The sequence below is a fragment of the Heloderma suspectum genome, chromosome 6 (genome assembly GCF_057233095.1).
Source record: "Heloderma suspectum isolate Gila_16-S chromosome 6, 16-S_ref, whole genome shotgun sequence".
NCBI lineage: Eukaryota > Metazoa > Chordata > Lepidosauria > Squamata > Helodermatidae > Heloderma > Heloderma suspectum.
Window position 1 is genome coordinate 100,676,107 of NC_139463.1, and position 18,767 is coordinate 100,694,873.

Consider the following 18,767-nt stretch of genomic DNA (forward strand, 5'->3'; position numbering starts at 1 on the left):
TTTATTGTATCCTTGCTCCTTTATTTTATACACATATCTTCATTTTAAAAAATACACTCACAAACAGCATTGCAGTTAAGGTGAAATGGACTTAAGGATAACTGGAGCAGGGGACGAAGCCTCTATTTCTGTCTATGTTATATGATATTTAGAAGTATAAAAAAGGCAAATGATGAGAACAGTATGATAAATTCATAAAAAATACATAAAACTAAGGTCTAGTACTGAACCAATGGGAAGAGGACGTTGTCATCTTTAAGGCCACAGTGTGGGGAAGCAACATCATCTAAAAGTCATGTCCCCTGGAATATTTCTGTTATTTAAATATTGGATCAGAAGCCAAAAAAGGCCCAATTTACACATTTAACACTTCACTGAACACATATTTTTGGTGATGCAGTTTTTTTTCAGCAAGAAAAACTAACGGGGATGTCTTAAAGACATACAGTGGCAGGCAATTTTTAAAGTGTCAAAATTTTAAAGGCAAGGTACTTTTTCATGAATGAAGCTGCCTTTTGTATACGGCACTGTCTTAAAGAACATTGCCCGCAAGGATTTTAATCCTTAGGAAAATAATTAAAAGTGCTGCTCCAATGCAGATAGTTTTTTGACATGGCAATGGTGCACCACTTAAGGGCCCAACGTTTAATTGTTTTGTTTTTAACACACAAGAAAATACTGTTTATTTTCCTAAATCCAACTGGAGGCTAATTCTGAATGCAGAAGCTGAACTCCCCTTCCAGATCCAAGGTACTGCAAGGATCAGCACCCACGTAAATCATTTTGGGAATTGCATAACGTTCTCCACAGAAGGCTGCTAGCCAGAAGTAAATGCATTACCTTTAATCTCTCACCAAGACAGAATGAATTTTTACCCTCCAGACAGTACTTTGAATGGTGTCCTCTTAAATCACAGAATACTCTCCCCTGAAGTACCAAAGTAAATTACCCAGTGTAGCACTGCTCCTCTGCAGCCCCCATTCATTTCAACTGGAGCTGCATTACATCTAGCAAATTTAGTGACAACAAAGAAATGCATTTAGGAAAGCCCCAGAAAGAACATAGTTCTTTTGGAAAGTGAGAAAATAATCCCATTGCCTTTAAGGTTCCTATCAAGGAAGCTATTTTTTTTTTAACTGCCGGACAAATACGTTCTTTAAAACGGACTTTTATTTCCTGTGAACAGAGCAAGGCTCCGGCATTTGCTATGCCCTCTCAGCCCAAACCAGGGTTCCCTGTCCACTGTAAAGAAGATGACTTGCTGGTGGCTGGTACCCACATCTGAATAAACCAGGGACTTCTTCCCACTCCCACTCTCCACCCCTGAAGCAACTAAGAGAAATGTAAGAAACTGGTGGTCAGGATAGAGGTGGCCAAGACATGAAGGCCAGATGGTAGTGAAAAACATGTATGATGAAGGCGTGTACAAGGCAATGGTAGGGAAAGGGAGGTCTGGGAACTAGGCAACAGATGTGCAAGGAGAATTCAGGAAGGTGTATGTCAGAAGAGAGTGTCCTGGGTTGTAACAGATGGAGGATGGCAGCATTGCTCTTCATTAAAGGATAGTGTCTACCAAAAACTTATCTCCCTACTGATGCATGGACTTCCATTACCACCCATTTAAACAGCGGCACCCTTGTGCTCTGGAATCTTGAAGCTCTCAGCTAGCTACACCTTGCAAATGTACAGGGAAAGCAAAGAATAAGCATGCAATGCAAACGGGTTTGAGAATGACTCCGAGCAATGTGCAAAAGGAAAGAGCGCTCATGCGATGGGCATGGAATGGGGGAGCAAAGAACAGGTGTGCAGTAAGTAAAGACTGTGAGGGGGAACGAGAAAGAAAGAGATGTGTGGGTTATTGGGAAGCCAGAAAGGAGGAATGTAAAAAAGAGAGAGAGAAAATAATTAGATTGGAAATGAAAGGAGGGGAGAAGAAAAGAGCAGAAAGAACAAAAGCAAAAAAAGAGCAAGACGGAAAGGGAAGAGGGAAAAGCAATTTAAAATAAGGTGTTTATTTCCATCCCTTTCTGTTGCCATTTGCCTCTCTCTACTCCCTTCTTTCCTCTCTCTTGGCAGCAACTGTCTACCCTTGGATGAAAATGAGCCGTGCAGAATACACCAGGTCAGCAAGGTACACCAGCAGATTGACAGCTGTCAGCACAGCAATGGCCACCCACTTGTCCCAGGGGCAGAAAAAGTCTCGACACTGTGAGGGTCGAGATGAAGATCCCCCGTGTTTTCTGTCGAACTTATAGATGGGCCAGATGACTGTGGCTGTTGCATACATGAGCACAGCCAAGAGAGTGTAGCCGCTGAGGAACTTGTTGAATGGACATGGCAGCCAGCCGGTGCATTCGCCGATGCAAAGGATGATGACCACCAGCGAGAGGATGAAACAGATGCAGTAGACGGCCATGCACCACTGAAGGGCTTCTGGACTGTTGTAAGAAGGAGGATCACTGATGAAGACGAAGATGATGCAGGCAACAAAGGTCTCCACCACCTTGAGCAGCCCAGGGACAGTGGCCATGTAGCCGGTGACTTCTCCTGGTTTGGCTTTGGTGATGGTGACCTCTGTGGAGTAAGCCAAAAAGGCGAGGCAAGAGAACACGGTGGCAGAAATGCGATATCCACGCTCTTCACGAGGGAGGTGTTCTTTCTGGATGAAGGATACCGGGTAGATGATGGAAGCGGAGAGGCACATCAAGGTGGCGTACATGGCGAAAGTGATGGGGAAGTTCTTCCAAGAGACGGGGATGCGGTGCTGAAGGCCAGCAAACTCCACTATCAAGACGACGATAGTGATGGCGAAGCAAATGCACCAGGAGAACATGCACCAGTCGCCATTACGGCCAGCCCAGGCATTCCGGTGGACCACCAGGCTGAAAGCAACACATGTGAAAAGGGCTTCCAATAGGCGGATGATGCCCAGCTGAGAAGTCAGGGCACTGGTGTTGCCCACGGATTTGGAGCGAGTAACTGGCATCGTGGAAATATCTAGGGAGAAGAATTAAGATACATTATTAAGCTCCAAGACATTAAGATGGCCCAGCAGACAATGTGTTATACTTGATCCTGGGGAAGGCTGACATCACCCTCATCTCACTCACTGGTTTACCTTAGATCAGCCTTCTCCAACCTGGTGCCCTCCAGATGTGTTGGACTATAATGTCCATTGTCCCCAGCCAGCAGGTCAATAGCTGTGCTGGCTTGGAATGATGGGAGTCGTAGTTCAACACTTTTGGCAGGCCCCAGGTTGGAAAAGGCTGCCTCAGATGTCACTGCCTCTTAGAATGCCAGTGTGGTGTACAGAGGTGAGAGGAGGGGTGGGGAATCTGTGTGGCCCTCCGGTTATTGGACTCCAATGCCCATCATCCCCAGCCAGCATGACCAATTGTCGGGGATAATGGAAGCTGTAGTCCAACATCATCTGGAGGCCTAGAAGTCCTCCACCCCTGAGTAAATGTCAGACTAGGTCTGGGGAAAGCCAGATTCAAATCCCAACTCAGCCATGAAGCTCATTGGGTGAACTTGGAACAGACACCATCAGTCACTCTAAGTTACCTCCTAGGGCTCTGATGAGAATAAAAATGGGAGAAAGCAGCCCCGCCCAACAGATCACTCAAGAGAACATGATGGTCATCTGAAAGAAAAGAATCCCCACCCCTGATGTCCACCATCCTGAGGTCCTTGGAGGAAGGGTGGGTTAAAAATGTAATAAATAAATCTCTCAGCCTGTTACCCAGTCTGTGGTATACTTGAACCTAACAAGGCTGTTGTCCCTCTCTCATGACACCAGAAACTGGGGTCACCCAACAAACCTGACTGTCCTTGAACCTCATTCCAGATAATAAGGAGAATGGAATTTGATACCACAAGGATGTGGTGATGGCTCAGAATGGCTTTTTTAGAACAATTCAATAAATCTTATGGAGGACTGGCCAATTAATACCTATTAGCTAATACAGCTAAATGGAGCTTCCATCTGCAGCAGATGCAGTATACCTCTGAAAACCAAGGGTTAGGGACAAGGCACAGGTGAAAGCTGCCACATTTATGTTCTTCTGAGAATTTGGTCTCAGTTCGTTTTTGTAATAATTTACCAAAATTTACCAATAATTTACTTCATACTCTTTCAGGTGCCAGGTGAAGACCTTTTATTTCCCCAGCATTTTAGCATTATAGTCTTTTGACTTTGCTGTTTTAAATCTGTTACTGAATCTCTGCATTGCTGCTAGGTTTTATTCTGGTTATATTTTTATACTATAGTTTTTATTAAAAAAAAGGTAAAGGTGTCCCCAACCAGTCGTGTCCGACTCTAGGGTGTGGTGCTCATCTCCATTTCTAAGCCGAAGAGCCAGCGCTGTCCAAAGACGCTTCCGTGGTCATGTGGCTGGCGTGACTGAACACCGAGGTGTACGGAACGCTGTTACCTTTCCCGCCGAAGCGGTACCTATTTATCTACTTGCAATTTCTTGCTTTCGAACTGCTAGGTTGGCAGGAGCTGGGACTGAAGACGGGAGCTCACTCCGTCACGTGGCACTCGGGTCACGAACTGCTGTCCGACCTTCCGGTCTGCAGTTCAGCATCTTAACCACTAAGCCACCGTGGCCTCATATAGTTTTTATACTTTTATATTTTACACTATTTTTATTCTGTACTTCGTGGTTTTAATTTCTGTAAACTGCCCAGTGCTTCAGCTATTGGGCAGTATTGAAATGTAGTTAATTAATTAATTGCTTCTTAGGTTTCCGATAGCATTTGATTAGCCTCTGTTGGAAATAGGATACTGGAACACAGTCTGATGCAGCAAAGCAATTCTTTGTTTATTGTTTGCATTATATTGCATTATATTGTATTTTATTCTTTTAAATATTTGTATTGTATTTTATATTTTTAACCATGTTTTATAATAGCATTTTAGTTTTTTAAATGGTTGTGATCTGCCCAGAGAACATTAAATATTGGGTGGATTAGAAATGTACTAAATAAAAATAAATTCTTACATTGCAAATAACTAAAATAAAATAAGATATGAATTGTAAAAGAGAGCCATTCCAGCAGGCTGTACAGAGGGAGATGACAGGGGAAGCAGGGCCATTCCACCAGCCCTGCTGAAAGACAACTTGAAGTTTTCCTCTTCCCTCCTTATCCCTTTTTTCCTTGTGCATCGTGTCTTCTTCAATTGTAAGCCTGCAGGGCAGGGCCTTTCCTGTTTTTACTGATTGTATGTAACCTGCTCCAGGAACCTTTTTGGCTGAGGAGCAGGATAAAAATAATTTAAGGTCACAATCCTATGCATGTTTAGACAGAAAAAAGTCCTAGAACTCCCAGGATCCCCCAGCACTGCTGGCTGGAGAATGCTGGGAACTGTTGGGACTTTTTTCTATCTAGACATGCATAGGATTGTGCCTTAAATAAATAATCAATACATAAATACTAAAAAGAGCTCTAAAGTGCAAATGGCCACAAATTCACCAGGTGTCCTTGGGTGTGTCACTCAAATCCTCTCCGCTTCAGATTTCCCCATCTGTCAAACTGGAAGCATTAGCAAGGTACCACACTGAGGCACCCATCAGAATGACCTGAGATACAGGCATGCAGCCACTTTGCTCTTGCCATGAAATAAGTCTCAGAAAGAGAGGTGCACATTTGAACAGTATTTTCCCGGAGCCTACCAAAATATAAAATGGCAAATATGTGATTGGGGACGGCGGTGGTTTATTTATTGGCAAGGCTGTTACCAAGACAACAAAACTGACCAGAAGTGTATGTGCAAAGGAGGAAACTTGTGCAGAGATGTGGGCAAGGGAACTGCTAGAGGGCACTTCCTACTAGCATCCGGAACATCACCACAAAAAATGAAGCAGGAAGTGAGTCAAAGAAATAATCCATGCTTCCGTATGAGGCTAGTGCAGTCTTCCCCAACCTGCTACCCTCCAGATGTGCTGGACTGGAACTGCCATGGTCACAGAGCTTGCTAGCTGGGAATGATGGGAGTTGCAGTCCCACACAATTGGAGGGCACCAGATTGAGAAAGGCTGATTTAGCGTTACTGCCACCGAGCGGCAACGAGGATCAGCACAGACACTGTGTGGCATGCCCACTCCAGCACGCCTGATAGACTTTTCCGCCTGGAAGCACCCTGAATGTTTAATCATTTCAAGTATTTGTGTTCAGCTTTCGAGGGTAAACAGCCCCCCCCCCCCAAGGTGGCTAACAGACGTCAGTAACATACAACATGGATCATCTACAACAACTAAGGAGCAGCAGTGAAAACAAGAAAGCCAGCATAAAACCATTGGTCCAACACCAAGTGGGAACAAAACAGACGCTTTTGAAAAATCTGCTTAAAAAGTAATCTATGACGGGGGCTCCAAAATGGGGCTGGGAATGCTGCAGTGCATGCCTAAGATAACGCAGGCTTTGCGCCTACTGTTTGCAATCGGGGTGGTTAGAAGTGGGACTTCCATACATGGATGAAATAGACATTTTAATTTCCCTTAGTAATTGCATGATAACAGGAGGCAGGGCCGGCTTCAGAGCATTGCAAGACTAGCAAGAAGGCCCACACTGTGGGAACAGCATTGCTCTTCATACTTTGAATACTGGCTGGGGATCTGCAGCCCAATATCTGGAGCCCCAACACTGGGAGACATCAGCTTAAGAGCAGCCTTCTCCAACCTGGTGCCCTCCAGATGCATTGAGCTATCTCCCAGCAGGCTGCCTGGGGATGATGGGAGCTGAAGCTCGACACATTTGGAAGATACCATGTTGGGGAAGCCTGGGTTAAAGGGTTGGACTAGATGCAGGGACAGCCACGGTCAAATCCCCACTCAGCTGTGAACTACTCTGAAGATAAAATGGAGGATAAAATGGAGTCATGTCCATTATCCTGAGTTCCTTGGAAGAAGGTGCTTTTTGGAGTATTCGAAGTGCTTTACAGAATGGTATCACAGTAAATCCATGCAACAACCCCACAAGGTAAACCAGTGTTATTATCTCCAGGTTGCAAACAAGGAAAGCGCAGACCAAGAGGCTTGCTTAAGTCCACTCAGCAAATTCAGAGCTGGAGTGAGAACTGAAGAGAGGCTTTCTGGCTTACAGTTCATGCTATTAAAACATACCAGCTCTGAATTTGCCACTGTGGTGCAGTAGTCAGAGCAGGAGTGGACAACTTATAGCCTTCCAGATGTTTTGGTATACACAACCCAGCATACTTCACCAATGGCCATGCTGGCGAGGACGGATGGGCGTTCTGGGCCAGCAACATCTGGAAGGCCCCAAGCTGCCCAACCCCTGGATTAGAGTGTTGGATTCAGCGTGGGGAGATCTGGGTTCAAATCCCTACTCAGTCACAAACCTTACTGCATGATTTTGGGCCAGTCACCATCCTGCAGTCTAACCTAGCTCACACGGTTGTTGGAAGAATAAAAGGTGGGAGATTATGACCACACACCCTGCCCTAAACTCTTTTGAGGAAGGGCAGGATTTAAAATCCAATAAATCAATTTTTTAAAATGAATTAATGGGCAGACACAAGAGTGCAATTTTGCTTCCAGAGCATTGCTCCTAAACCGGCATTCCCATCTCAGTTCCCGCAAAGCCCTTCACTCTTCACACTCTGCTAGCAGACTTCCAGGGCTTGTTCGCACATTACATGTTCACGGCGATTTTACAAGGGGTCTTCGCCTGTGGTTATGTTACAACTTGCATGTGTGGTCACATTCCCAGCCCGGAGCTGCCCGTCTGTATTAATATTCAGTTCAGAGAATCCTTCTCCTCAGCCCCTGGATGATTTTGGAAAAAATGGTCAGACACTAAAGAGGGGGCAGGGAGGAGCTGACCACTTTTGCGTGGTCCACTTTTTACCTTTGTTAATCTTCACCGACCACAGACAGGTTTTAAATCGGGCCTGAGGCCTCCAGGATTCCCCAACTGTACATGCCACCTTCCCCTGGCTCCACCCATTTCCCCTGACCGACAGTGGCTTCCCAGCTTTGGCGCGTTTTGCCCCCCATTCTAAAAGGCCATAATGCCTCACCTAAGGCTTTGTTACTGGAAGTAAGAGTGTTAAGTTAAAATATGCCAGTATCGTGGATATTTTGGCCCCCTCCCCACTGGAAAGCAGCCCCCAAGAATGTCTTCAGAACTGAATTTGGCCCTCACAGTGAACGCAGGTCAACACCCCTGTCTCAAAGAGCCAATCACTCAGGATCCCTTAAAAGTAAAGGCATTAACTAATCCACGTTAAGCGAACTTGAAGACAGAACAAACAGCGGGGAAATGTACGGCTGGATCTCCTGAGTTGTTTTTTAATAGCAAAAGCAGCCAGAAGGAATGATTGCCATCAGGACTGCAATGCAGGGGGAGGGTGGAATAAGCTTCACCCCCACTCGGCCACGGAAGCTCACTGGGTGACTTTGGGCCAGTCACAGACTCTAAGCCCAGCCCACCTCACAGGGTTGTTGTTGTGAGGATAAAATGGAGGAGGAGCAGCAGCATTGTGTAAGCTGCCTTGGGTTCCTTAAGGAGGAAAAAAGGTGGGATATAAATGTAATAAATAAATAAATAAATACCTATGTCTGCTTGAGCTACTGGAACGATGAAGGATTTCTCTTCTTGGAATAAAATGTAAACTTGGTTTTTAAAAACCAAGATGGGACCAAGAAGTGGAATAATTCTGTAAGTATGTGTATGAATTTTTTTTTCTCCCCTCCCACCCGAAAACAGTTATATAGTGGTCTGGCATCAATGATCTTTTAGATGCCAGGCAAAACATGCCTTATTTCTTCAAGCATGTTAATATTCTGTCAGTTTGTTCTGATGTTTTATCTGTTTTTGTTTGGTTGTTTACAATCTTTCTATGCTGTCCCCTAATCAAATTTCTCTGGGCAGCATACAGGTCTACGTTTGATTGAATTTCCTGTTTTTCAGCCTTGCATAACTAACAGGGTAGTATATATACATGTTTTAAATAAACAGAGATCAAACGAAGTGGTTTGCTACATGGCAGCTTTCTTTCTGTGCTGGGGATTTTACCCAGCCTTGCCACAGATGGCATCTAACCACAACTGATACCATCGCTTCGTAGGAACATAAGAAGCTGCCTTATGCACAGTCAGACCGCTGGCCCATCTAGCCCAGTCAGTATTGCCGACACTGACTGGCAGCGGCTCTCCAGGGTTTCAGGCAGGAATATTGCCAGCCCTTCCTGGAGATGCCGGGGATCGAACCTGGGACCTTCTGCCTGCAAAGCAGGGGCTCCACCATTGAGCTGTAACATCTCCATACAGCCAGTTGTGACTGATTACAGTGCACTGGGTAGGCAGATGGGAATTCCTGGGGGCGGAAGACATGGGGGTCTGGAAAGCATCTCCGGTGTGTTAAAATTAGGTTACGGACAACATGAGCCAGGAACTCTGGGGCAAAAGAGCTGTCAGCCTTAATTGCTGGAAGACGCTTCCTCATCTGGATTTCCTGCAGGGGCGAGGCAGGGCCCACGGTGGGGGCTGGGAAAGGCGGAGATATGGACATGGGAGGGGTGGGAGCTCTTTGCACCATGAGCCATATAAGGCCAGGAGAAAACCCCACTTTACCCAAAGTTGGACATTTGGTTTCAATCATGTTCCACTTCTGAGCTGAGGTGGGAGGGAGAGAAATGCTCCTCCTGGCCTCACAGCCAGCTGCACTGTCTTGCTTCTGGACACCTCCCAAAGAGTCACAGCTCCTTTTCCCCTCCCCTCTCTTGTAAACCCCAAAGCCAGTTACCACACCAACAGGATCGAGGAGCTTATCCCAAGAGCGGCAACTTCCTCTCCTTACTTGCGTTTCGAAGCTCAAGCCACTTTTAGAGTTAATCCTGCAGCCCGGCCCTCAGAACTAGACATGCTAAGATGTGGGGGAAGAGAAGAAAAAAGGGCCAAGATAAAGACGGAGGGGAGAGAAAGGAAGCGGCTGCAAAAAGGGAGAGCATAATCAAACGGCACATTTCAAATCCTGCCTAGTGCGCCCCACAAAATTATCCACCTTCTTTGCATTTTGGTCAGTACGTTGATAAGAAGCTGCCTTATGCACAGTCTGAATATTCCTCTGCTACTTTGCCTTGCCCCCGCACATCCTTGCATTTAGAAAACTAGCACCACAGAGAGACGAGTTTAACCTATCTTTCTTCCTGGCATGCTGTTTTTCTGTGTGCAGAGAACCTTTTCCATGAGGCGGTAACCCTTCCCCTTGCAGCCTGAAGTGGAACAATGATGGAAAAAAGCAGTTTTCCCGCTGAAAGCATGAAATGCATGACCAGCGATTTACAATCCTAAATTAACTAGCGTGCTCCCAAGAGCTTTGTTAAAACCCAAGTGTGGGTTTTAACATGATTAAACCCCATCATTCCAGTCTTTAAGACTTTGAAAAAGGAAACAGGAGTCTACAAAGCTCTTCACATAACATTATCACAGTAATCCTGCAACACTTGTAAGGCAGACTTCTCCTACCTAGTGCCCTCCAGGCTGGCTGGGGGATGCTAGGAGTTGTACTCCAACACATCTGCAGGGCACCAGGTATGAGGTACATCAGAACTACTCTCCATGGGGCAAACAAGTACTCCGAGACAGAGCGGCTGCTTACTGAAGGAGGTCTAGCAAATTCACAAAGGAAGCAAGATTGAAAGAGAAATGTAACATTATTCATAGCATGGAGGCGGTGACAGTTAAAAGCATGATGTGGGGTTAACCTTGTCTAGATTAAGCAATCCTAGAAACACTCCCTGGAAGAAAAAAGAATAAGCGGTGCAGTTCCCTCAAGCAACACAGATCGTTATCTAGAGATCCTTCAGAGAAATGTCACCCATTTTAGCATGAAACTTCCAGTGCACAAGAGGTGGAAACGCCCAGCGCACAGAGCTGAGAGGAGGCAACTAGCATACATGACAGAAGGACAGGCCTGCTTCAAATACCGAGGGCTGCAACAGGCAGAACTGTTAGGAGAGCTGGCTCCCGCTCCCTCCCCTCCCCTCCCCGCCGAAGCCACCCAGGTTTGTGGCCTTGAAAACAGGATGCAGAGAAAAACAGAAACCCCAGAACCTCAAGCTTGGGGCCAAATCCAGCTCTCCTGAGATCGCAATCTGGCCCCCTGAGACTCACTAGATGGCCACGCCCCCTTCCCCCAGTCCCGCCCCCTTTCTCCCAACCACCAGTTCAGTGGTTTTACCAGGTTTTGCACATTCCCCCCCCCACCTCCCCCTTGTAACAGGTAGAAATGCCTCTCCAAAGGCTTACTTACCATCAGTAAGAGCTTTAAGCTATAATATGGTGGTATTTGGGGCATTTTGGCCCCATTTTTTTTTGCCTTCGGCCCCACCCACCAGCGGAATGCAGCTCCCGAGACCTTCTCTGAAATGGAATTTGGCTCTTGGGTTGAAAGAGGTTCTGTACCCCTGCTATAACAGGAAGGTAAAGCTGGGTGTTATTGCTTCAGGATTCTCCAAGTAGGGTGACTTTGGGTGGTTAGGGCACATAGGTTTGGGGAATCGTGGAATCACTGCACGTTTTCAGACTAATGGAACAAAAGGCTTTCTCCCCTTCTTTAACAGCCATGAAATAATCTGAATATTTCATCCCATAACTGCCCAAACAAGATGATATCTCAGTTTGCAAAACATAGCAAAAAGGAGATCATTTGGGGCAACTGAATACCCTGGTGGAGGGTGGGGGAGAAGAGAGGAGACTAAAGGTTAATGTTTTATAATATTTGTTGCAAAATTTGTCAGTATTGCACTGTAGAGCTGAATATTTGAAGGACATTGCTGTCGCTGTTTGCTCTTTTAAGTGTGAATTCATCCGAAAGTCTGGTCTTCCAAATAACTGTTTCCTTGGTCACCACTGGTGAGTAAGAATCTCCTGCTGGTAACCAGGGACGGTATAATGAATAGAAAAAGAATAGGTCCTTTCCCCCCTAGTTGTTAATATGCCACAAATAGGTAATAATGGTATAGAGGACATCCTTTGGTTGGTGGGCACATTTGGAAGTTTGAAAGTGCTTCATGGGCACTCTCACAAAATGGCTGCCATGGAGGGCTTGGCCATTCATAAAATGGTTGCCATGGGGCCATGGCTAGTCACAAATCACTCATTTCCCAGAAGGCAAACTGGAACGACTAAAAGAAAAGTAACTTGCCTGACAATCTAAGGACAAGGCAGAGGTGTGAGGTCTGAGCTCCAAAACACAAAACCACACTTTGAACTCAAATATGGCACTGGAGAGCTTTGCAACATGAGAACCTCCCAGTTAAATAATAACAATATATTTTTTAAAATCTTAAGAAATAAAATTAAAGTCAGAAGAGGCAGGGAGCATGGCAGGCACCAAGCGAAGTGTCCATGGGCACACTGATGTCCAAAGGCATCATGTTGGAGACCCCAGAACTAGTAAAAATCACTGTGGATTAGTATCTTGTGCTGGCTTTTGATAAGGCTGCCAAAGGTATAAAAAACATATCTAAGAGAGATAGAATATTCTAGAAAAATACCAAAGTACTGCTATTGCATGTGCTACTTCCTCTCATTAAGCATCTAGTCTATTGTGTACCTGTATATATGCGACCGTGCGCGCACACACACACACACACAATTACATGGTAACATATACCCACGGAGATCTCCACCACCTCAAAGCACATGCACACACTCTCCCATAACACACACCTCTCTTCCTTACAACAAAACACCATGCACTCGAAGGCATGCCTCCCAGATTGTACCACATGCATTACCATCACAAATGCACACTACTGTACTACATACACTTTTCTTACTGTTGCACACCTTATCCTCTCCACTTGAGAAGCCAGCTGTTCTGCTATATACATCACCGCATGCGCAGCACACAGACGCTGTTAAACGTGACTTTCATCTTGATAAGTGCAAACACTCCCATGACCCATTACATCAACCACACCCCATCAGACAAACCTAGGGGATGCACAGTCTGATCAGATGCAGAGGAACACCCCACTGCAATCAAAGGGGTTTACTCCTAAGTAAGAGCACTGGCGACTGCAGCCTCTCTTGCATACTTTCCTCTACAGGTGGATAGCCACATTTGTTCTTTTGGGGGGCACCCTAAAGTCTGAAAGATTTAAGAACTTAGGTTCTTAAATAGTCCTGATGGATCAGACCAAGGGTCCATCATGTCAGACATCCTATTTCCCACACTGAGCAACAACATGATTCTGTGAAGCTCAGGAGCAGGGAATGAAGGCAATTGTCCCCTCCTGCTGTTGCTGCACAGGAGCTGGTACTTTGATCATGGAAACCTTTTCTATTTAGCCATCACTAAATGTGTTTTCATGTTACAGCCTATTTCATCTGGTGTTGTGCATTCTTGTCTGTAAACCTAATGAATTGTATCCAATGTTATTCCTACTTAGAGAAGACCCATTGAAACTAATGGGACTTAACTTAGCCATAACTAAGCGCTATTCATTTCAATGGGTCTACTCAAAGTAGGACTACAACTGGATGCAGCACTGTGCCACAATAAATCTGTTACAGTGCAGTCCCCTGTGTGTTATTTTACCATGAGTCCCACCATATTCAATGAGTCTCACTTCCTATTAAGCATAGGTAGGTAGAATCACAGCCTCCAAGTCTCATGGCACGTTAAAGGGCTTGGTTGTTTTTATTTTCCTGTGGTACTATTATTCCACTAACACACCGGCTTATTATAGATATGCACCTCATTGGCAAGCATTTGCACACACACACACACACACACACACACACCAACGCTGCCTAAGTTATATTCGCAAAACATTCCACTGCGTCCATTTTTGAAAGGGGAGTGGGGAGAAGAGATGGCAGCTCAGTCCCAGAAACTTCTAAGCCCTTCACATCTACACCAGGAAAGCGAGCTGAACATTAATTATCCCATTTTAAAAAAAAATGGAGAGGAGAGAAACAACTTTTCGAGGGGGTGTGGCACCGCAAAACTACAACGCCACCGAGAGCGCCGCAAAAAGACCTAAATGGGGAGACGCTCTTGTCCCAAGCCCCCAGCCCAGCTAGATTACACCTCCATTTCCCAAGATCCCAACCCCGTCTAGCCCTCCTCCCAAAATATCCTGGCTCCAATCCCACCCCTCCTTCGTTTAACTTCCGAGATTCCACTCACTCACCACCACCACCCCCGGGAAACCCAGGCGTCCGGGCTACTTAATCAGCCGCCCTGCTTTCATTTCCCGAGTTCCACGCTCCCTGCATTTTTTAACCCTTTCCTCTCTCTCCGAAAGAACCCGGGAGTTGTTGTTTTTTTAACATGACCTGTTGTTTATTTTGAAATAAAGTTAACAAAATAAAGGCAACAAAAAGAACATATATAATAATAAACCAAGAACACTGAAGAAACAGCGGAGTTCATTCATTATAAGTCTTAAGTCTATGCCCGACATGGTTGTGGACAAAACAGCCTACGCAGGACCTCAGTACCTAACGGGAGAGTAAACACTGCTCCTGCTCCTTTAACCCCTTCCTCCCCAGCACCCACTTGTCCAGCACAGCGCGCCTCCCGCCCACCTACTCCATCACCTGCCCCCAGGTTTTCTCCTAAATGTGACTTACTTCCAGGGGAGGGGCAGGCACGCTGCGGCAACGGCGGCCCCCGAGGCGAGGAGAGCCGACAAAGATGCTCCAAAAAAGCAAAGACGCTCAGGCGGGAGAGGAGCTCGGGGCTGGGGCGGGCGGGGATCTGGGTGTGGTACTTGAGAAGGGTGGGGGCAGCCCTCGGGCCGGAGGAGGGGAAAGGGTGGGACGGGGGCGGAGACAGGGAGGTGGGCGACGGCGGCGAGGAGGAGGAGGAGGAGGAGGAGGGCGGCCGGGGCTGAGCGGGCTTTGTTATTGCTGTTGCCGGGCGCGAGAAGTACCCAAGAGGCACCACCCACTCCAGCCCGCAAGGGGAGTCCTGCTGACTCAGACCGGGGTTTCCCTCCGAGGCTAGTCCAGCATCCACTCGCCCGCGGGCGACAGCCGGGTGCTTCCGAGGCGTTAACGGCCAGCCCAGTGGTGGCGCCTGGACGGGACTTTGGGGCCCAAATCGAGGGGTCTTCAGCCCAGGGGGTCCCCGAAATGGCCACCCAGAGAGTGGCGGCAAGCGAACAGGGCAGCAGAAGCGAAGCGCAATTGATTCCTGTAGTCGTGATGGCGCTATGATTAAAATGCAAAACTGCACCGTGTTCAGGAGTGTTTTATTTTTTAAGATCAGGGTTAACAAACATTCTAACTTGTAGCAAATAAACCATGGAGTGGGGGGCGAGATACGTTCTAGTCGTGGGCTTCGTAACTGAAGTAATATGTATAGCTGTCTAAAGGGCAGCCCCATAAAAGCGCAATCCTATGCATGTTTAGATGAATATGAACCTGAGCACGCTCCGGGAGAGAGCGGAGGACAGGAAGGCCTGGCGTGCTGTGGTCCATGGGGTCAAGGAGTCGGACACGACCGAACAGCAACAACGTGCATGTTTAGAGAGAGAGAGACAGTCCTACAACTCCCAGCATGGCTGGCTGGGGCATGCTGGGAGCTGTTGGGCTTTCTCTCCCTCTCTAAACATGCATAAGATAGCGCCCCAAGACAAATAAGCCCAAGCTCTAACCTAGCTGCACCACTGGAAGGCAACAGCCCTATGACCTCTCACCAGCCCCACCCCTCTCTATATGTCACCAGTGGAGGCTAGTGGGCACATATATTGGTACACAAACCTCCCCCTGTGCAAGGCCTAAGTGTCTTAGGGCGCAATCCTATCGGGATAGACAGCTGCCTTCGAACTCGGAGATGACCGCCTATCCAATGCAGGGCATTCAGCCACCCTGCATTAGGGGCTAGACAGCCCCCACCCCAATTATCCAGATTAGCAACAGAGAAAGCAATTTGTGGCAGAGGCCACTTAACAAAAATCGGAAGCATGGTGGTGGTGAAATTCTCTCTTTCTCGCACATAAACATTCACCAGTTTTTCAAGACTGTGTAATAATGCTGAGAAAGCCGTTTGTAGAAAAGCCCATTTCTCTTAAGATTTCAAGCAAAGGGTGGAGGCGGAAAACAATACACCCATTTCACACACAAGAAAACTGAGGCATCAGGCAATCAAACTCACTGTTGAGTTTGGATTATATAATCACAGCAGAACGAACACAAAGAAGGCTTAAAAAAAAAAAAATAGCCCATGTGCTTTTCTTTGAACCATGTGCTTGAAGAACTGGGGGCGGGGGGAAGGCTTGAGCCATACAGGAAAAAAATTGTTAGGAAAAAGGCATCAAACACAGGCCAAAATTAATTATTTTTCCACACAACCCAATTACTTTTCCCATTATGAGGGGAGGAGGGGCAGGGGGGAGAGATGGTTTAAACAAGATGGGAACAAAGGATGTTGTTCCATTTTACACCCTGGCACCACCTATGAATTTCTCTAGATGCCCAAAACAGAGAAAGGAAAGATTTTTAAATGAAGAATATACTGGTATAAATATGAAAAAAAAAAACCCTCTCATGGTCTCATGGTCTCTGGGTCTCCCCCCCCCCCCCAAACTGGAATGGAAATGAGGCAGTTGCTGTGTGTCAGTCGCTCAACCCACTCCATTCAACGGGGCTTGGACTGCCCAATAAGCCCACAAGTGGCTCTGATTGGCCACTGGCCAGCCAGCCAGTCAAGCCCATGTACTCCATTTATTGGCTGGCTTGGCTCAGAGAGCTAGTCAGTCAGCTAGCCTTCTCCCTCTGTGTGATCCCCCCATCACCCAAAATGACCCCACCCTTGCAGAGGGGACATCGGTGATTGCCCAGCTCAGGCTAACAGTCTGAGCTGGCCCTCTGTTTGTGCCGCTTCCCCTCTTAACGAGGGATGCTAGCACGGCTTGGCACTGGGCCTCCAGAGAAAGGCTCTGCAGCAGCAGGAACACTACGAGCATGTGCGATCTCTCACGTGCTCAGCTGGGAATTTGAAGGTGCTGCATGCCAGGAATTCTAGCATGGCAGTGCAGCAACAGCTGCGAAGAAGCCTGCAGCAGCACAGCAAGGAATTATTTTTTTAAGGTACAGGCAGGGGGGGATGGGGGAGCGCAATGGAGGGGCGGTACATGGACAGCCTTCTGCCTGGAACTGCCCCTGATCTAGCCTACCTCACAAAATGAACAAAATGCCCATTGCCTTTGAACATGGAGGTTCCAATTGTTAGCTACTGCAACTAATAGCAACAGATAGACCTATGCTCCATGAATTCCCCTTATCCCCGTTTAAAGCTGTCTAGAGTTTAGTGACCATTCTTACATCCTCTGGCAGTGAGTTCCACAAGTGAACGAAGCATTTTTTTTTTTTTTTAAAGAACATCTGACTTTTGCTAGTCCTGAATCTGCTGCCCATTCTGGGCAAGCCCACACTGCTAGATGTGCAGGTGGCATCTGTTCAAGGGGTGCTTTTTTCCAGCTTCAGATGGCTTGCCCGCTATGAACATTCATGATAAAGGGGGACCTTGTCACAGTCATGCATGCCTTGGTTCCCTCCAGGTTAGACTGCTATGTAGGGCTGCCCTTGAAAAGCATCCAGCAACTGCAGTGGGTGCAAAATGCAGCAGCTAAGTTGCTGGTAGGAGCCAGGCATTTTGACCATGTTATGTCCGCTTTGATAGAGTTGCGCTGGCTTGCAAGTTGTTTCTGGGCTCTGTTCCAGGTGCTGGTGTGAACCTTTAAAGCCCTAAACCAGGGATGATGAACCTTTTTCAGCCCAGGGGCCAAATTCCAATTTAGAAAAGGTCTCTGGAGGGAGGGGCACGCTCAAGCAGCGGGCAGGGCTACATGTTAGAAAGTCTGGTGTGACTTACAGTAGAGTTGCTTTATATCAAGAAAGTGTGGCAACACAGCATTTAGTACTGGAGGTAATAAACACAGGCTATAGCTAGTTTAAAAGAAGTTTAAATCAACTTTATTAGCGCTTTTATACACATTGTCAGGGAAGACTAACACTGTTTAACTACATGCACCCACTAAAGCTGGGTGTGTGAGTGTAAGTGAGCAAAGTCATGAAATATGGTTACTTTCTTCGTCTCTGGAGAGAGAGAGGCACTTGTTGCAGAGGCAGGAGAAAGAAGGAAGGAGACTGGAGAGGGAGCAGGATTATAGGGGTGTATGAAAGTCACTTACCTTTCCGCAGATTATGTTGATGGGGGGGGGAGGCGTTCCGTTCCTCCCCCCCGGAATCCTCCACGACCGGCTGTGCTCCACGTGGAGCAACCGGCCAGGCCCAGCCAGGCAAGAGCCGTCCGCAGCCGGATTTCCGGCCGCGGAGGGCTCTGGGAAAAAAACAAAAGAAAACCTCCGTACGCAAATGGCGGCTATGGCCGCCGCCATTTGCGTTCCTTATTTTTGGCTGTCTTAATCTACGTAAATATTTACGTAGACTATGCCGGCGAAAATAAAGGGGAACGCAAATAGCGTAGCGGGCGCTATTTGTGTCCCTTTTTGATTCACCGTTTTAGCCTACGTAAATATTTACGTAGACTAAGATGGCCAAAAATAAGGAACGCAAATGGCGGCGGCCATAGCCGCTGCCATTTGCGTACGTGGGTGTTTTTTTTTTAAACCCAGCCATGATAGGCTACGTAAACCTTTACGTAGCCTATCATGTGTTTTTTTTTTTAACCCAGCCATGATAGGCTACGTAAATCTTTATGTAGCCTATCATGTCTTTTTTTTTTTTTTTTTTTACACAAGACTGCAAATGGCAGCG

The 18,767-nt window shown here is 46.7% G+C and overlaps 1 protein-coding gene across 5 annotated transcripts in view; it reads right to left on the reverse strand.

Moving 5' to 3' along the window:
* The window catches only part of MYADM (myeloid associated differentiation marker), a 24,631-nt gene continuing 5,864 nt past the window's right edge, over positions 1–18,767 (reverse strand). Inside the window, exons 1-3 of one of the 5 annotated variants that reach the window (XM_084805594.1) lie at positions 10,494–10,636; positions 9,826–9,891; positions 1–2,997 (exon numbers count right to left, since the gene is read on the reverse strand). In XM_084805594.1, coding sequence (XP_084661720.1) covers positions 2,084–2,986 — 903 coding nt within the window. In that variant the 5' untranslated portion in view covers positions 2,987–2,997; positions 9,826–9,891; positions 10,494–10,636 and the 3' untranslated portion in view covers positions 1–2,083. Of the gene's footprint in view, positions 2,998–9,825; positions 9,892–10,493; positions 10,637–12,821; positions 12,920–14,173; positions 14,278–14,615; positions 14,715–18,767 lie in introns of those variants that run through there. The other 4 variants (XM_084805591.1, XM_084805592.1, XM_084805595.1 and 1 more) reach the window with 4 other exon arrangements.